This window comes from Haliotis rufescens, unplaced genomic scaffold (assembly GCF_023055435.1).
Source record: "Haliotis rufescens isolate VD_foot unplaced genomic scaffold, xgHalRufe1.0.p SCAF_13, whole genome shotgun sequence".
Lineage (NCBI taxonomy): Eukaryota > Metazoa > Mollusca > Gastropoda > Lepetellida > Haliotidae > Haliotis > Haliotis rufescens.
This window is the reverse complement of record NW_025963813.1, coordinates 37,583,368-37,601,878: the sequence shown is the minus strand read 5'-3', so window position 1 is coordinate 37,601,878 and position 18,511 is coordinate 37,583,368. Positions and strand designations below refer to the sequence as shown.

The window sequence follows — 18,511 nt, the reverse complement described above, 5'->3', positions numbered from 1 at the left end:
CTGAGAGAGATTGTTCTGGAGGAGTACATGAGTGAGTTGCATGAATAACTGAGAGAGATTGTTCTGGAGTAGTACATGAGTGAGTCGCATGAGTAACTGAGAGAGATTGTTCTGGAGGAGTACATGAGAGAGTTGCATGAATAACTGAGAGAGATTGTTCTGGAGGAGTACATGAGAGAGTTGCATGAATAACTGAGAGAGATTGTTCTGGAGGAGTACATGAGAGAGTTGCATGAATAACTGAGAGAGATTGTTCTGGAGGAGTATGTGAGTGAGTTGCAAATCTTTCCATTTCAAGGAGCGCCATGCTAGATAAAGTTGAATGATGCTAGATAAAGTTGACTGATGCTAGATAAAGTTGAATGATGCTAACGAGTGAAGAATAGGGTGTCCCATGACCCTCTCTCTTTCCATGAAACATTTCAAGGAGCCCTTATGCTAGATAAAGTTGACTGATGCTAGATAAAGTTGACTGATGCTAGATAAAGTTGAATGATGCTAACGAGTGAAGAATAGGGTGTCCCATGACCCTCTCATCATCTGTGCCAAAACAATTCCTAACAGTAATGGGGAAGAAATCTATGGTTGGATATCCTCTACTGCCAATACCACTTGCATACCAAATCTCCAGCAGTAGAAATGTCAATACAATTCCACAATGGGATAATTCCATTTGGTTCCATGGCACCAACTTGGCTCCTTGCACTTCCATTGGGTTCTTATAGATACCTAGGGAGTCATTCAGCTCCAGAGGTATTATGTCTTGAAGATTACATTACAAGCACGATGAATATCATGGCACCAACACAAAGATGTGGACAGGAGCTAGAACCCATGTCATAACTAGTGCATGGCGTTGTGGCATTAAAACAAATCTGTCAGATAAAGAACGAGGCCTGTGTAGATTGAACCAGCTCAAGTGAAAATCCTCCTGAAACTTTGATCCAGTCAACGCTTGGTAATTGTGAAGCAAAAAACAAGATTTGTAGGAACCGCAGTTCCATCAACCCGACTGTGATGAAGAATGGCATCTCAACAACATGATGACCATCCTGCTGAGGATAATTACAACCCAAATGAAGAATTACACCACATTCATCTAAACACTAAACAGGAGTGAAAAGATCAATAATGCAAACTAGCTGTGGTTCATGTTGACATGACATCATCCTCAATCATCAGGGGAATACAGACCCATAGGAACAGAATTTGTTATTATCAGAAACAAATCTCGATTGTCAGGAAGTGATGCAATACACGATACAATACATGAAAACGCAAACGTTGAGACTGTATTACAACAGATTGAGAATTCATTTACATATTGTAAGAAAATAATATTTTTCATTTTACATGTCCAAAAGATATATCATGGTATGAAAAGTTAAAATTTGAGATAATATACACTAACAATGGGTTGAGAATTCTTGTTTGTAATACCTGAAGTATTTTTCTATTCTTTACCATATCCACAAATATGTCCTCCTGTTTTCCTGACACAGTAGAACCCCTCTTGTCCTGATACAGCGGAACCTCTCTTGTCCCAATACAGTGGAACCCCTCTTGTCCTGACACAGTGGAACCCCTCTTGTCCCAATACAAGGGAACCCCTCTTATCCCGACACAGTGGAACCCCTCTTGTCCCCACACAGTGGAACCCCACTTGTCCTGATACAGCAGAACCTCTCTTGTCCTGATACAGTGTAACCCCTCTTGTCCTGATACAGTGGAACCTCTCTTGTCCTCAAGATACAGTGTAACCCCTCTTGTCCTCAAGATACAGTGGAACCACTCTTGTCCTCAAGAAACAGTGGAACCTCTCTTGTCCTCAAGATACAGTGGAACCCCTCTTGTCCTCAAGATACAGTGGAAGCACTCTTGTCCTCAAGATACAGTGGAAGCACTCTTGTCCCGACACAGTGGAACCCCTCTTATCCCGACACAGTGGAACCCCTCTTATCCCGACACAGTGGAACCCCTCTTGTCCTCAAGATACAGTGGAACCCTTCTTGTCCTGACACAGTGGAACCCCTCTTGTCCCACTACAAGGGAACCCCTCTTGTCCCGACACAGTGGAACCCCTCTTGTCCTGATACAGTGGAACCCCTCTTGTCCCAATACAAGGGAACCCCTCTTATCCCGACACAGTGGAACCCCTCTTGTCCCGATACAGTCAAACCCCTCTTGTCCCAATACAGTCGAACCCTTTCTTGTCCCGATACAGTCAAACCCCTCTTGTCCTAATACATCGGAATCCCTCTTGTCCTCCCGATACAGTCAAACCCCTCGTGTCCCAATACAGTCAAACCCTTCTTGTCCCGATACAGTCAAACCCCTCTTGTCCTGTGTTCACTGGTTCCACCTGGGTGATTAGCCTGTGTTCACTGGTTCCACCTGGGTGATTAGCCTGTGTTCAATGGTTCCACCTGGGTGATAAACCTGTGTTCACTGTTTCCACCTAGGTGATTAGCCTGTGTTCACTGGTTCCACTTGAGTGATTAGCCTGTGTTCACTGGTCCCACCTGGGTGATTAGCCTGTGTTCACTGTTTCCACCTGGGTGATTAACCTGTGTTCACTGGTTCCACCTGGGTGATTAGCCTGTGTTCACTGGTTCCACTTGAGTGATTAGCCTGTGTTCAATGGTTGCACCTGGGTGATTAGCCTGTGTTCACTGGTCCCACCTGGGTGATTAGCCTGTGTTCACTGTTTCCACCTGGGTGATTAACCTGTGTTCACTGGTTCCACCTGGGTGATTAGCCTGTGTTCACTGGTTCCACTTGAGTGATTAGCCTGTGTTCAATGGTTGCACCTGGGTGAATAGCCTGTGTTCAGTGGTTCCACCTGGGTGATTAACCTGTGTTCACTGGTTCCACCTGGGTGATTAACCTGTGTTCACTGGTTCCACCTGGGTAATTAACCTGTGTTCACTGGTTCCACCTGGGTGCCTGTGCTAACTTGAGCTTCCCGTCAAATTAAGCTGACACTGTGATATAACTGGCTGTAAACCAACACCACCTGGTACCAGCAAACTCCATGCTGTTGATACAGTACTTCAAATACATCTGTCTTCCAGACACTGACTTCCACAATGAAGCAACAAAAACACCATCCTGTCGCAGAAGGAATTCTTTCTTCTGATCAAGCTGAAACTGTACAAGCTCAATCTTGCTTAAAATGGCAACAAATACCAGTCCAGTTCATGCCTGGGACATGGGAGGTCTTTCACTTGAATATTGATGAGACAAAATGGCACACCTCCATCAACTAGATCCCAGCGGATACCATCTTCCTTCATCCTGAGACCGCCTCCGTGGACTAGTGGCAGAGCGTCTGCCCGGAGAGCGGAAGGTCCGGTGTTCCATCCCCAGGCGCGTCATACCAAAAGACATTAAAAGATGGTATTTGTTGTTACCCTGACGTTCAGCATTAAGGGGCTAAAACAAGGACTGGTCGGCTCGGAGTCAGTATATAATGTGTCTGAGTGGGGTATTCATGTTAAACTGCAGCATGGTATCTCAGTGTGCTAGCACCATAAATTGGCATCAGTCCGGACTAGTACAAGCAGCCAGCCAGCCAACCCCCCCCTCGCCACACACACACACGCACGTTAAACCCAATTTCACCTCACCAAACCTCCACCTTCATCCTGACGGTCCTGTTGAACTGATCTCATCATCAGCTTGATAGCAAAACAAATAAATGCCAATTGGTACTTCGGCATGGCTGCACAAGCACTTTGCCCTCGGGTGAGTGAGTGACTTGGGTTTTATGATGCTTTGAGCAGTATTTTAGTTAGTGAGTGAGTGAGTTGGGTTTAACGCCACTTTTAACATTATTCCAGTTATATCACGGCGTGTCAGCTTAATGTGGGAGGAAAGCCTGAAGTGATGTAGGTCTCAGACGTTTACCACTTCGGTGAAACCCACGAGCAAGGGTACGGTGCTGCCAAATCTAGAAACATAATCGGGGTAAACCGGGATTCGAACCCACAATCATAGGTTTCTGGCATGCCCAAGGGACGCAACTCTGCACATCGAATCGCGCGCATTAGACGACTGGGCCACCTGTGCCCCCAGTATTTGATTTAAACAGTATTTTATTTCCATTAATGTTCAGATTTTACATTAAATAGCATTACAAAATGGAAAAAGGATTAGCAAACAGGCCAAAAAGGCCTATATTAATGCTTCTCCTAATATTGTACATTATACATGTAGATTGTAATGAAGTCTATAGAGCAGACATTAATGAGTAACACAACATAAAAAATAAAATGAAAAGCAAGATACCAAAAGCATTTTATATTCTTAAATTGACACAAAACTTACGTAAAGCGGTTTGTTTCAATGATGTAATTGTGAACTGATTTTATAATGTATTCATTGTCTGAGGAAGATGAATCTTCATTGCCGTGGAGTATAGTATGTATGCTGAGCTGGTTAACAAAAAAGTATTTATCAATTCTAAACTTGGCATAGCGTGGACAAGATAGAAAAAAGTGGAACGCATCTTCTCTATTTAGGCCACATGGCCCCCAGTATTTCAGTTAGTTTCAGGATCAATGTGGGAGAAATGTCCACATTGAGACAGGTAATATATGTTTAGTTTAGAGAAATACAGTGAAAAACATGGCCACAGTGCTGACACAGCATGGAGCATAACCGTTGAGCTAGGGATGGGAATCTATGATCAGCACATACTGGCATTACTAAGGGAGGCAACTCTGCACAGTGAATTGTGCTAAAAATGACAGGGATGCCAATACCCTTGATCTTCAGTCAGTTAGAAAATGTCCTTGACCTTAACAGAGGCCTTCAACACATTACCGGGTTCAAAAAGTAAGGACGTCCTCTACAACGTTCACCAGGAAGGCCTATAAGAATGTCTTATAGGATGTCCTCTACAACGTTCACCTGGAAGACCTATAAGAATGTCTTATAGGATGTCCTCTACAACGTTCACCAGGAAGGCCTATAAGAATGTCTTATAGGATGTCCTCTACAACGTTCACCAGGAAGGCCTATAAGAATGTCTTATAGGACGTCCTCTACAACGTTCACCAGGAAGGCCTATAAGAAAGTCTTATAGGACGTCCTCTACAACGATCACCAGGAAGGCCTATAAGAATGTCTTATAGGACGTCCTCTACAACGTTCACCAGGAAGGCCTATAAGAATGTCTTATAGGACGTCCTCTACAACGTTCACCAGGAAGGCCTATAAGAATGTCTTATAGGACGTCCTCTACAACGTTCACCAGGAAGGCCTATAAGAATGTCTTATAGGACGTCCTCTACAACGTTCACCAGGATGTCTTATAGGATGTCCTCTACAACGTTCACCAGGAAGGCCTATAAGAATGTCTTATAGGACGTCCTCTACAACGTTCACCAGGAAGGCCTATAAGAATGTCTTATAGGACGTCCTCTACAACGTTCACCAGGAAGGCCTATAAGAATGTCTTATAGGATGTCCTCTACAACGTTCACCTGGAAGACCTATAAGAATGTCTTATAGGATGTCCTCTACAACGTTCACCAGGAAGGCCTATAAGAATGTCTTATTGGATGTCCTCTACAACGTTCACCAGGAAGGCCTATAAGAATGTCTTATAGGATGTCCTCTACAACATTCACCAGGAAGGCCTATAAGAATGTCTGATAGGACGTCCTCTACAACGTTCACCAGGAACACCTATAAGAATGTCTTATAGGACGTCCTCTACAACGTTCACCAGGTAGGCCTATAAGAATGTCTTATAGGACGTCTTCTACAACGTTCACCAGGAAGACCTATAAGAATGTCTTATAGGACGTCCTCTACAACGTTCACCAGGAAGACCTATAAGAATGTCTTATAGGATGTCCTCGCACAGGCATCAAAGACAACCTGGATGTCATCATTGAGCACTGGGGCTAAATGGGCTCCAAACTTTAACCTTGGGACCTGATGTCCAAGTCCTAGGAAGAGCTATGTGTCCATTAACATTGTGTACTGTGATCAGCCAACACTATATGTACAACTAACATGGTAATAGTGACACACACGGACTACAAAATTGGCCATTGATCCCGGTTCCAAGATTAATGTTCAGAAGAAACATAATAAAAACAGTTTACCTGGTTAGCATCTAGGGTACAGCTGACATTTTGCTGCCTGCGGAGTGAGGCTGATAGTGAGTGAGTGAGTGAGTGAGTGAGTGAGTGAGTGAGTGAGTGAGTGAATTGTTGGGTGAGTGAGTGAATTGTTGAGTGAGTGAATTGTTGAGTGGTTTACTCAATGAGTGAGTGAGTGAGTGAGTGAGTGAGTGAGTGAGTGAGTGAGTGAGTGAGTGAGTGAAAAACTGGGTTTTACTCTGTTGATAGAATTATTCCAGCAATATAACAGTCACCATATACTGGCAAATGTTTTACGCCAGTGCCCCTTCTCTACAAAGAAGTTTGCAAATACTCAACTCAGAACTTAAAAAAATGCATAATATTGTGACTAGAAGCTGAGATTAAAGAACAGCATTAATCAAAGACTTGTAACATTATATTTGTGATGTGAGTGAGAAGGATTTGAACACCACTTTTCAGTCTTCGGTTTTATCAAGTTCATCAGCTTGATGTGGATGGAAAGCCTGAAGTGATGCAAGTGAAAGACATTTACCACTTTGGTGACACCAGAGCACGGGTACGGTGCTGAAAACATTATCAGGGCATGTCTTGGTTTCGAACCAGGGTGACGGTACACCACACGGTACATGGGAACCCAGGTTTCTGGTACATCTAAGGGAGACAACTCTGCACAGCCAAAGCAAGACCATAGACCTGGGCCAACCCCCTGACTACATACAAATACATTAACCTACCTGCTGGACTCCAAAGTTAGGCTTCTGCTCAGGTTCTATGAAAGTCTCGTGGATGTTGCGCCTGATGATGTATCCGAGAATGAGGCCCACGAAGAAGATGACGATGAGGAGGAGGACCTTGAGGATTGTCCCCTTCCTCCCACTGAAGCAGTCTCCGCACCACGCTTGTGGGCGGGGCCGGTCCAGGTTCTTGTACTCGATGTCGATGTTGTCGGACTCCGCGTCCCATCTCGACACCGGCTTGCCGGCAATGTAGCCGCGGGTTGGCATACTGAAACACAATGGAACGTAAGTTAGATTTGATTGCAAAGTGCTTGTACTGTTGTCTGGTTTTGTTGTTGTTGTACTGAAATGAGCCTGAATTTGACCATAAATGGAGGCGGTAAGGTTTGGACAAAACTTCATGAGCCAGTTTGTCTGGCTTTCATGTGGAGAAAGTGTGGCTGGAACACAGGGTTATCACAGACAAAGGCGAACTATAGGCTTGAAGTTAATTTAAGGTACCGACGTTTACTACAATATCTGAAAAACTATCGGACCTACTCCAGTCAAAGTTGGTATGAGATTATTAAACAGTCATACATAACTGGATATTACATTTAAAGACAATCGGTGCATGAATAAAAAATCTGTCTGTTTAGCTATCACTATATTTCATCAACAACCAGACCTGTTTGTCACGGGTGGAACGAGCATTCATTGAAACAGCCATCTGCATAATGCTACCCCTGCGTCAAACTTTCAAACTCATCATGACACAATTATTGCTCCCCCCATAAATACAAGAGAGTTGAATATGTTACAGGATTGGACAGTTTTAGTGTTCTGAGTTATGAGTACAGTTTAGCAATATTACAGTGGGGGAGAAAAGGAATGGACCTGATACAATGTATCCAAACTGGGAATCAAGAGGCGAGACAAGAGGACACTCTACCCATTCGGCTATGCTACCACTGACCTAAGGGACAGTGATATATGGAACTGTCGGGGGTCAGTTTTACTCTGTGTGTGTGTGTGTGTGTGTGTGTGTGTGTGTGTGTGTGTGTGTGTGTGTGTGTGTGTGTGTGTGTTTTAGTGTGTTTTAGTTTGTGTGTGTGTGTGTGTGTGTGTGTTTTAGTGTGTGTGTGTTTTAGTGTGTGCATTTTAGTGTGTTTGTGTGTTTTAGTGTGTGTGTGTGTGTGTGTGTGTGTGTGTGTGTGTGTGTGTGTGTGTGTGTGTGTGTGTGTGTGTGTGTGTGAGTGTGAGTGTGAGTGTGAGTGTTTGTGTGTTAAAAAGACCTGTTATGTGTAAAACGAAAAAGGTAAATTGGCCTTATTGTCTTCGAATAGAGAGTTGATGCATGTCTAGATGAGAAGCGTGGTGAATCTCGGGCTGAGTATGTCATTCCAATATTGCTGATAGACGAGCAACACAACATTTATGGCTAATCAGACATGAGCCCTGTCATAGGTCAGTGCAGAGAAGTGTTCTTTTATTTCTACCCAATTTAAATGCATCTGTGGCGTGTGCAATACTCTCTCCCTCAACCCTTTGATGAAGACTCGAGAGATGACCCAGAGGATGAACCATCACAATCTGCCAAAGCAGACCATTATTACTATCGATTAGACTCAGGAAAAAAGAGTTTGTCAAATTTTAGCATAACTCCCTATGGATGAAAATCTTTCCGCTTTTTACACCCCATTTAAGCTGGACTTATTTAGTAGAAGAGTGTGGCAGAGAACGAGAGATTAGCGGCATGACGAGGAAGAAGAATGTGAGAGCCTGAAGCCATACAGAGAAAGACTCGTGTCCACTATTAGCACAACCCTGGGGGAGGGTGTCTATCCTGGCTGCAAACTCCCCCTCCCCATGGTGTCTAGCACCAGCAGTTTAAAGGTCATTAAATCTTTATCTTACAGACAGACCTCATTTTTAAACTGAAAACATCTCAATTATTTCTCGAAACATGACAGATTTCAAATGATTTGAATTAGTGCATGGAACCGAATTGTGCTGGTCTCTACCACCTGGGACCGCCTCCACAGTCACCTTGACCTTCAATGAGATACAAGAGGAGACAATTCATGCTCTCCTAAATTTGGGACATCTGGTGTCATGTAAACTTAACAATGATTTGTCTATCAGCCTGTCTATCAACTCTATATCTCCCTGTATAACAGATCATCCACTATACTCACACAAGATGTATATCAACTCTATATCTCCCTGTACAACAGATCTCCACTATACTCACACAAGGTGTATATCAACTCTAAGTCTCCCTGGTTACAGATCATCCACTATACTCACACAAGTTGTATATCAGCTCTATATCTCCCTGTACAACAGATCTCCACTATACTCACACAAGATGTATATCAACTCTATATCTCCCTGTATAACAGATCATCCACTATACTCACACAAGATGTATATCAACTCTATATCTCCCTGTACAACAGATCTCCACTATACTCACACAAGATGTATATCAACTCTATATCTCCCTGTACAACAGATCTCCACTATACTCACACATGGTGTATATCAACTCTATATCTCCCTGTACAACAGATCTCCACTATACTCACACAAGGTGTATATCAACTCTAAGTCTCCCTGTATAACAGATCTCCACTATACTCACAGAAGATGTATATCAACTCTATATCTCCCTGTACAACAGATCTCCACTATACTCACACAAGGTGTATATCAACTCTATATCTCCCTGGTTACAGATCTCCACTATACTCACACAAGGTGTATATCAACTCTATATCTCTGTGTATAACAGATCTCCACTAAACTCACACAAGGTGTATATCAACTCTATATCTCCCTGGTTACAGATCTCCACTATACTCACACAAGTTGTATATCAAATCTATATCTCTGTGTATAACAGATCTCCACTATACTCACACAAGGTGTATGTCAACTCTATATCTCCCTGTATAACAGATCTCCACTATACTCACACAAGGTGTATATCAACTCTATATCTCCCTGTACAACAGATCTCCACTATACTCACACAAGGTGTATGTCAACTCTATATCTCCCTGTATAACAGATCTCCACTATACTCACACAAGGTGTATATCAACTCTATATCTCCCTGTACAACAGATCTCCACTATACTCACACAAGGTGTATATCAACTCTATATCTCCCTGGTTACAGATCTCCACTATACTCACACAAGGTGTATATCAACTCTTTATCTCTGTGTATAACAGATTTCCACTATACTCACAGAAGATGTATATCAACTCTATATTTCTGTGTATAACAGATCTCCACTATACTCACACAAGGTGTATATCAACTCTATATCTCCCTGTATAACAGATCTCCACTATACTCACACAATATGTATATCAACTCTATATCTCTGTGTATAACAGATCTCCACTATACTCACACAAGGTGTATATCAACTCTATATCTCCCTGGTTCAACAGATCTCCACTATACTCACACAAGATGTATATCAACTCTCTATCTCCCTGTTCAACAGATCTCCACTATACTCACACAAGATATATATCAACTCTATATCTCCCTGTACAACAGATCTCTACTATACTCACACAAGACATATATCAACTCTATATCTCCCTGTATAACAGATCATCCAATATACTCACACAAGGTGTATATCAACTCTATATCTCCCTGGTATAACAGATCTCAACTATACTCACACAAGATATATATCAGCTCTCGCCAGTTAGAACTGCAGTGGTGGTAACACATCACCTTGTTTCAGACCCTGCTATATCAACTGTTGACTGAGTGGGTTCTCAAATGTCCCCAATAACAGCCATGACTCACACCCCATACTGCATGATAATTCCAACAATGGGATCCCTGAATTCTCGACTTGTTAATTAATATCCAATATTGTTGCCATGGAAGCAATATTTGATCAGTAATCAGGTCTATTTAGACTTCTTATTGACTACTTCATTAACGAATTTGAAAATTGATTTCACATATGACTACACATTCAATAGTGTTATGCCTGCGTAACTGGAATATTTTCAGTACATATGAACATGAGGTGTCTATTACCAATCATGTGTAACCAATATTTCTCAGTAAATTTGAAGAATGTCAAAGTGTTTTGGATCAATAGAGAGTTTGACTCTGTCTCCCTGCCACACCTCCCCTGTCAGGGGAAAACGAAGCTGCTTCCATTGTGTCATCGCTGACACATTCCGCTGAGTAAATGAAATTACTGTCTTCAACCATTCTCTCTCATTGATACAGTAATCATGCACACTTCACGTCAATAAAGTCCTCTGGAATAACAATAACATGATACGCAGACTAATTCAGCCTTGACTGCCACTGTGGAGCGGCTCCGTTCCATGAATGACGATGGGACTCTCACTCAGCCATTGATTGGGAACATATTTGTAACGTCAGCAGATGTGACATGTGCTCTGCTCTATTATCAAACTGAATTTTCACATAACCCTCAAATTTGAGGTCTTAAATAACAAGACGAAAGAAACATGGTCCATGATTGCTGCATCTGGATCACATCAACTAGTTGTCAAGGTAACATTTAAATTGAATTTGCATTCAACAAATTAGAGGATCTATGGTGTTGATATTTAAATTAACACCATGCCCGTCCGTCATGATTATTTGCGTTTTCATCCACTTATACCACAGCCTGGTATTCCTCAAGTTCAACATTCTTTATATACCATCATATGCCGGGCTGGTTGAGAGGCCGGCAGTTAACAGTAGTTTTGGTGTATAAAGAGCACTTGAGGACCATGTGCACTCCCCAATCATGGGTACAAGTTTTGGGAAAAATGTATATTGTGCTCAGTCTAACTCTGCATCACAACTGCTTCAGGCCATTGAACAGGAGATAACAAACTTGTTCAATGAATATGTGAACTCAACTTTCTCATAAACATAAGCCGGAACTATCAATCATCTGTGTATAATACGTTTTGCTCTGATCTACCCGGTTCACCCCAATTATGTTTCTAGGTTTGTCAGCACCATACCCATGCTCGTGTGTTTCACCCAAGTGGTAAACGTCTGAGACCTGCATCACTTCGGGCTTTCCTCCCACATTAAGCTGACACGCCGCGATAAAACTGGAATATTGTTAAAAGCGGCGTTAAGCCCAACTCACTCACTCTGATCTACCAGTTCAAAGATGTACGTATTCAATAAACATCTTTGACTAGTCGGATTCAGTCCAACGCTTTGCAATGATCAGAAGAACTGATATCTGAAACAATTTTTGTACCAGGGATGCTATAACATTGTTGACTGAGCTGCTGCATTTGCTATTCATTTTTTAAGGTGTGCATAATGCACAAGAAAATATGGTACTCTATAGTGTAGCAATAGCTCCGTTATATGGAAGTTACCTGTGTCATTATCTGAGGCTTTATCAGAGTGGCATGTAATATTTCAGCTATTTCTGTTGGCATGTAGTCAGCAATATCAGTTTTATCCCATTGGCATGTAGTCAGCAATATCAGTTATTATTATCCCATTGGCATGTAGTCAGCAATATCAGTTATATCAAATTGGCATGAAGTCAGCAATATTAGCTATATCACATTGGCATGTAGTCAACAATATCAGTTATATCACATCGGCGTGTAGTCAGCAATATTAGCTATATCACATTGGCATGTAGTCAGCAATATCAGCTATATCACATTGGCATGTAGTCATTTATCACATATGCATGTAGTCAGCTATATCGTAGCCAATTCCAGTACCTTCAATACCCCACAGCCATTGTGGCCATAAGATCTACATTTCAGCGGCCTGCATGAGCTAGATTCTCAGCAGTTAAGTAGCCAACAAGACTTTTTGGTTGATGTCTAGTGGGACTTTCCTGATACGGAAATGCTGTCAGGGAATAAAAATTCCACCATCAAAATGAATGTGTATGCTAGTTTATGGGCCCATCGTTACGGCTTATATTGCCCTGGCTACTCCTGGGTGTCGACAACATGGACGCCAGGCGGACTTTACGGCTCTGAACTCTTCCTCGAAAGAGGTAGATAAACATCTTCCCGTGGAAGTACGACTTGTCAAGCAAGCGCTGTAAGTGACCAAATGAAGATATAAGTTTGGAGGTGAATAAATGGAAGTTTGCGTGTTTTGACATGTGCAGATAGAGCAGTGTGAGAGGAAATCAATAGGGAGGTGGAAGATGTCACACTACGTCAACAACAGCAGTCAAGGGGGAGACGTCGCTGTTTATGTATACAAATGAATTGGATATTGCTTCAAACGCTGGCTAGGGGATGCCTGCGAGTCCCTCGTCAGTAATAGGGCTGTTGATGCATCATCAGTGGTATTCTGTCTGTTGTGAAACACAGTCCGTAGTAATGGTAGAGCTACACCATCAGAAAAACACTGTTGGGATATTTGTGTTTGGAATTATCTTAAATTTTCAAATTCATTTTTTCGAACAATGTTGGTGCAAACACATGATGGTTTGCGGTTATTGTCAATTTCCTAAAGTGCAGTGCAGCTGTTGGAACATAAAACATTTTGAGTGAGTAGTGTTTTAACCCATACCCCTGGCATCAATTGAATCCTGTAAAGGATTATCTTCTCAAGTGTATTGTTGTGTATTGTTGTGTATTGTGTAATGTTGTGTATTGTTGTGTATTGTGTATTGTTGGGTATTGTGTATTGTTGTGTATTGTTGTGTATTGTGTATTGTTGTGTATTGGGTATTGTTGTGTATTGTGTATTGTTGTGTATTGTGTATTGTTGTGTATTGTGTATTGTTGTGTATTGTTGTGTATTGTGTATTGTTGTGTATTGTGTATTGTGTATTGTTGTGTATTGTTGTGTATTGTTGCATATCCCATTGTTACTACTTTACTACCAGACAATAAAATGATGTTGCAGCAACACCTACAGCGTTTACATTACAACATCATCTACTGTGCCAGACCTCCCAGACTGGACCTTAAGCCACTGTTGAATGTCCACGAGCTGAACAGTTTGTTGAGGAGATATTCCATGAAGTGGTGCAATGACATTGACATAAATATCAGACTCATAACTTTAGATTACACTTAAATAACACCAATACGAAGGTTGGATTCCTTAAACCATTTTTTGTCCAGAGCAAAAATGATACAGTTCTTGACCCAGATAACAAACTGGTATCCAAGCTTATGCATGACATATCAGCCGACTGACACAAATTACTCCCAACTATTTCCTGGGCCTCGTTCCACAAAGCGATCTTAGCGCTAAGGTGATTGTAACTCCCATTCTTTAACACTGACCTACGACAGTCGTAGCGCTAAGATTGCTTTGTGGAACGGGGCCCTGTACTGTAAGGAGGAACGATTCACCACGACATGATACAATACAATACCCCAATCTGCTTCAATCTGTAACAAAACCAAGCACAAATTGTTGATATCTGCACAAGGCCTACTGATTTTGCTTCTCTGTCAATACGGTAGTGTTTATACGCAGAAACAGTTTTAATATCTAAAAGGTTTCACTTCTATCTCAAAATAGCTTCATCAATAGCTATCTAGAAACATTATACCTATCACCAGCTTACCCTATATTGCATTAGTTACTCATCACAATTGTGTTTTGATGATGAAAGTCACAATTTTTGTAACATGAAAAGTCCATGACGTGAATCAAACCTGCAACCTCCCATATTGTGTTAAGTTTTGTAACCCACCGTTTTCCTCCAATATTGTGTTAAGTTTTGTAACCCACCGTTTTCCTCCCATATTGTGTTAAGTTTTGTAACCCACCGTTTTCCTCCCATATTGTGTTAAGTTTTGTAACCCACCGTTTTCCTCCCATATTGTGTTAAGTTTTGTAACCCACCGTTTTCCTCCCATATTGTGTTAAGTTTTGTAACCCAAAGTTTTCCCTCTGAGCTACCGGGGCAGGTGATGAGAAGATGTCAATTTTACATGTCATGACTTCAGCTGGCCCATGCTGCACATGGGTTTTATCTCTCGCACACTTTGATCGAATTCCTTTCATACCATGACACACTGTATTGTTTCACTATGAAGTATGTCGGGGTTTTCTTAGTTTTTCTGGTATTTCTCGCATTTAGACAGTTCATAAGTTGGATCAAACACGCCTCCTAGGTTTTGGCGAAAATGTAAACATGTTTTATCCAATACGTAAGCAATACCATCCGACACAGAAACCATTACATACAGATGGAGTGAGGCCAGAGGCTGCTGGACGTAAGACAGACACTAGTAGCAGCTGGGTTGAACACTGCTTGGAACATTGTTTCAGTTACAGAATATTCTACTATGACATTTTAAAATCCTGCATCCTCCAAACAGGTCTTACAATTTAAATGTAAAACCTCAAAGCAAGTCTACTTTTGAAAAGTAGTACCGCTCACAAGGTTACTATGAGATGGCAAGATAGTACAATTCTATAGGCAAAGTGGTGTTATGTTTAGAAATATCAAGTCTTTGAATGGCCTTTAGAAGTGATACACCTAAGGAAGAGAATGTCAACTTCTTTATTATGACGAAAAACACAACGTTTCGGAGTATATGCTTACTCCTTCATCAATTATCTCTTGGCCTCCCTTGTTATTTTCCACCTTTTGTTATCTTTTTACTGTTGTTGTCCTTACATGTACATATATATGCTCTCTGCCTCATAGCATTCATTCACCTGATGAAGGAGTAAGTGTATACCCTGAAACATTGTTTGTTCATCATGACATGCATAAATTCTCTTCCTTATGTCTACAATCTGTTCGGCAGATGTCATTCTGCCGCAGATTCTGAACAAAGTCACAGTTTCCTTCATGTCCTTCAGTTATCAGCTGCTTGAGGAAATGAAGGTTGTCCACATGGCAGCTCTTGAAAACCCGAAGTTGAGATCTGTGAAACTCGCTTCTGACAAAAAGTGAATGTACAGACTTTTTGCAATGGCAGACATTACTTGGTCTTCCTGATGGGCCACTGGAGTTTTGTATTGGAAGACATAACATGCCTTTGATTTACAGATGAATAGTGCAGTTTGTTGTATTTGTCGACTGAAATGTCTCTCAGATGTTATTATACTTCCGTTTCATGTACATCAGAGACCTCCGCTGTGATGGGGTCCATGTCAAGTGAAGAAGGCGGTGATCAGCTTGGATCAGAGACCTCCGTTGTGATGGGGTCCATGTCAAGTGAATGACGTGCCCGTGATCAGCTTGGATCAGAGACCTCCGTTGTGATGGGGTCCATGTCAAGTGAATGACGTGCCAGTGATCAGCTTGGATCAGAGACCTCCGCTGTGATGGGGTCCATGTCAAGTGAATGACGTGCCCGTGATAAGCTTGGATCAGAGACCTCCGTTGTGATGGGGTCCATGTCAAGTGAAGAAGGCCGTGATCAGCTTGGATCAGAGACCTCCGCTGTGATGGGGTCCATGTCAAGTGAATGACGTGCTCGTGATAAGCTTGGATCAGAGACCTCCGTTGTGATGGGGTCCATGTCAAGTGAATGACGTGCCCGTGATAAGCTTGGATCAGAGACCTCCGTTGTGATGGGGTCCATTTCAAGTGAATGACGTGCCCGTGATCAGCTTGGATCACAGACCTCCGTTGTGATGGGGTCCATGTCAAGTGAATGACGTGCCGTGATCAGCTTGGATCAGAGACCTCCGTTGTGATGGGGTCCATGTCAAGTGAATGACGTGCCCGTGATCAGCTTGGATCACAGACCTCCGTTGTGATGGGGCCCATGTCAAGTGAATGACGTGCCAGTGATCAGCTTGGATCAGAGACCTCCGTTGTGATGGGGTCCATGTCAAGTGAATGACGTGCCCGTGATCAGCTTGGATCAGAGACCTCCGTTGTGATGGGGCCCATGTCAAGTGAATGACGTGCCCGTGATCAGCTTGGATCAGAGACCTCCGTTGTGATGGGGTCCATGTCAAGTGAATGACGTGTCAGTGATCAGCTTGGATCAGAGACCTCCGTTGTGATGGGGTCCATGTCAAGTGAATGACGTGCCCCGTGATCAGCTTGGATCATAACAAGGATCCCAGAACCATGCCCCAACATGATCCTCAGTAATTGTACATAATTCCAGTGATTGTTGCCACAAACCACAATCTCCTGACAGCAGTTTTATTGCCATGATCATGAGATCTACTACAGCTTCTTGATACGGACTGACGATATGCCAAGTCTGCACTTAGTGTCCAAACATTCAATTACAGAGAGCCAGTTGGCTTTTAGCGTTAGTTCAGTTATATCACAGAGTGTCAGCGTAATGTGAGAAGAAAGCCAAAAGAGACACAATGAGCTGTGCGTTGACAGCCTCCACTTGGTGAAACCAGTGAAGATCCTGATATTGTGCTGACAAAACCAAGGATCATTATCAGTGTGAATTGAGGCTTGAACCAACTATGAGCAGATCCTTGCATGACTAAGGGAGGTAAATCAGGGCAGGGAACATCTGGTGCACCCTTTCCCTGACCATGAATCTGGCAAAGTGCCTCCCTACAAGACACAAACCAACTGTCGAGGGGGTGAAAGAGGATGTGGATGAAGTGGGAGGGGAGGAAGTGGGAGGGGATGAAGTGGAGGGGGATGAAGTGGGAGGGGGATGAAGGATGAAGGGGTATGCAGGGGGGATGGAGGGGGATGAAGTGGGAGGGGGATGAAGTGGAGGGGGATGAAGTGGGAGGGGGATGAAGTGGGAGGGGGATGAAGTGGGAGGGGGATGAAGGGGAGGGGGATGAAGGATGAAGGGGTATGCAGGGGGGATGGAGGGGGATGAAGTGGGAGGGGGATGAAGTGGAGGGGGATGAAGTGGGAGGGGGATGGAGTGGAGGGGAGGAAGTGGGAGGGGAGGAAGTGAGAGGGGAGGAAGTGGAAGGGGAGGAAGTGGAAGGGGATGAAGTGGGAGGGGGATGAAGTGGGAGGGGGATGAAGTGGAGGGGATGAAGTGGGAGGGGGATGAAGGATGAAGGGGTATGCAGGGGGATGAAGTGGGAGGGGGGTGAAGTGGAGGGGGATGAAGTGGGAGGGGGATGAAGTGGGAGGGGGATGAAGTGGAGGGGGATGAAGTGGAGGGGGATGAAGTGGGAGGGGGATGAAGTGGAGGGGATGAAGTGGGAGGGGGATGAAGTGGGAGGGGAGGAAGTGAGAGGGGAGGAAGTGGAAGGGGAGGAAGTGGGAGGGGGATGAAGTGGGAGGGGGATGAAGTGGAGGGGATGAAGTGGGAGGGGGATGAAGGATGAAGGGGTATGCAGGGGGATGGAGGGGGATGAAGTGGGAGGGGGATGAAGTGGGAGGGGGATGAAGTGGGAGGGGAGGAAGTGAGAGGGGAGGAAGAGGGAGGGGGATGAAGTGGGAGGGGGATGAAGTGGGAGGGGATGAAGTGGGAGGGGGATGAAGTGGAGGGGGATGAAGTGGGAGGGGGATGAAGTGGGAGGGGGATGAAGTGGAGGGGGATGAAGTGGAGGGGGATGAAGTGGGAGGGGGATGAAGTGGGAAGTGGATGAAGTGGGAGGGGGATGAAGTGGGAGGGGAGGAAGTGGGAGGGGGATGAAGGGGAGGGGATGAAGTGGGAGGGGATGAAGGGGAGGGGGATGAAGTGGGAGGGGGATGAGGTGGGAGGGGATGAAGGTGAGGGGGATGAAGGGGGAGGGGA

General features: G+C 43.5%; 1 protein-coding gene across 4 annotated transcripts in view; it reads right to left on the bottom strand.

Moving 5' to 3' along the window:
• Nucleotides 1–18,511, bottom strand: part of LOC124119036 (putative N-acetylated-alpha-linked acidic dipeptidase) — a 193,303-nt gene that overhangs the window by 83,245 nt on the left and 91,547 nt on the right. For all 4 annotated transcript variants that reach the window (XR_007220450.1, XM_048394522.1, XM_048394523.1 and 1 more), the window contains exon 2: nucleotides 6,854–7,124. Coding sequence is in view for 3 of the 4 variants with exons in the window: in XM_048394522.1 (XP_048250479.1) it covers nucleotides 6,854–7,124 (271 nt within the window). In the remaining variant the exon portion in view is untranslated. The remainder of the gene's footprint in view (nucleotides 1–6,853; nucleotides 7,125–18,511) is intronic.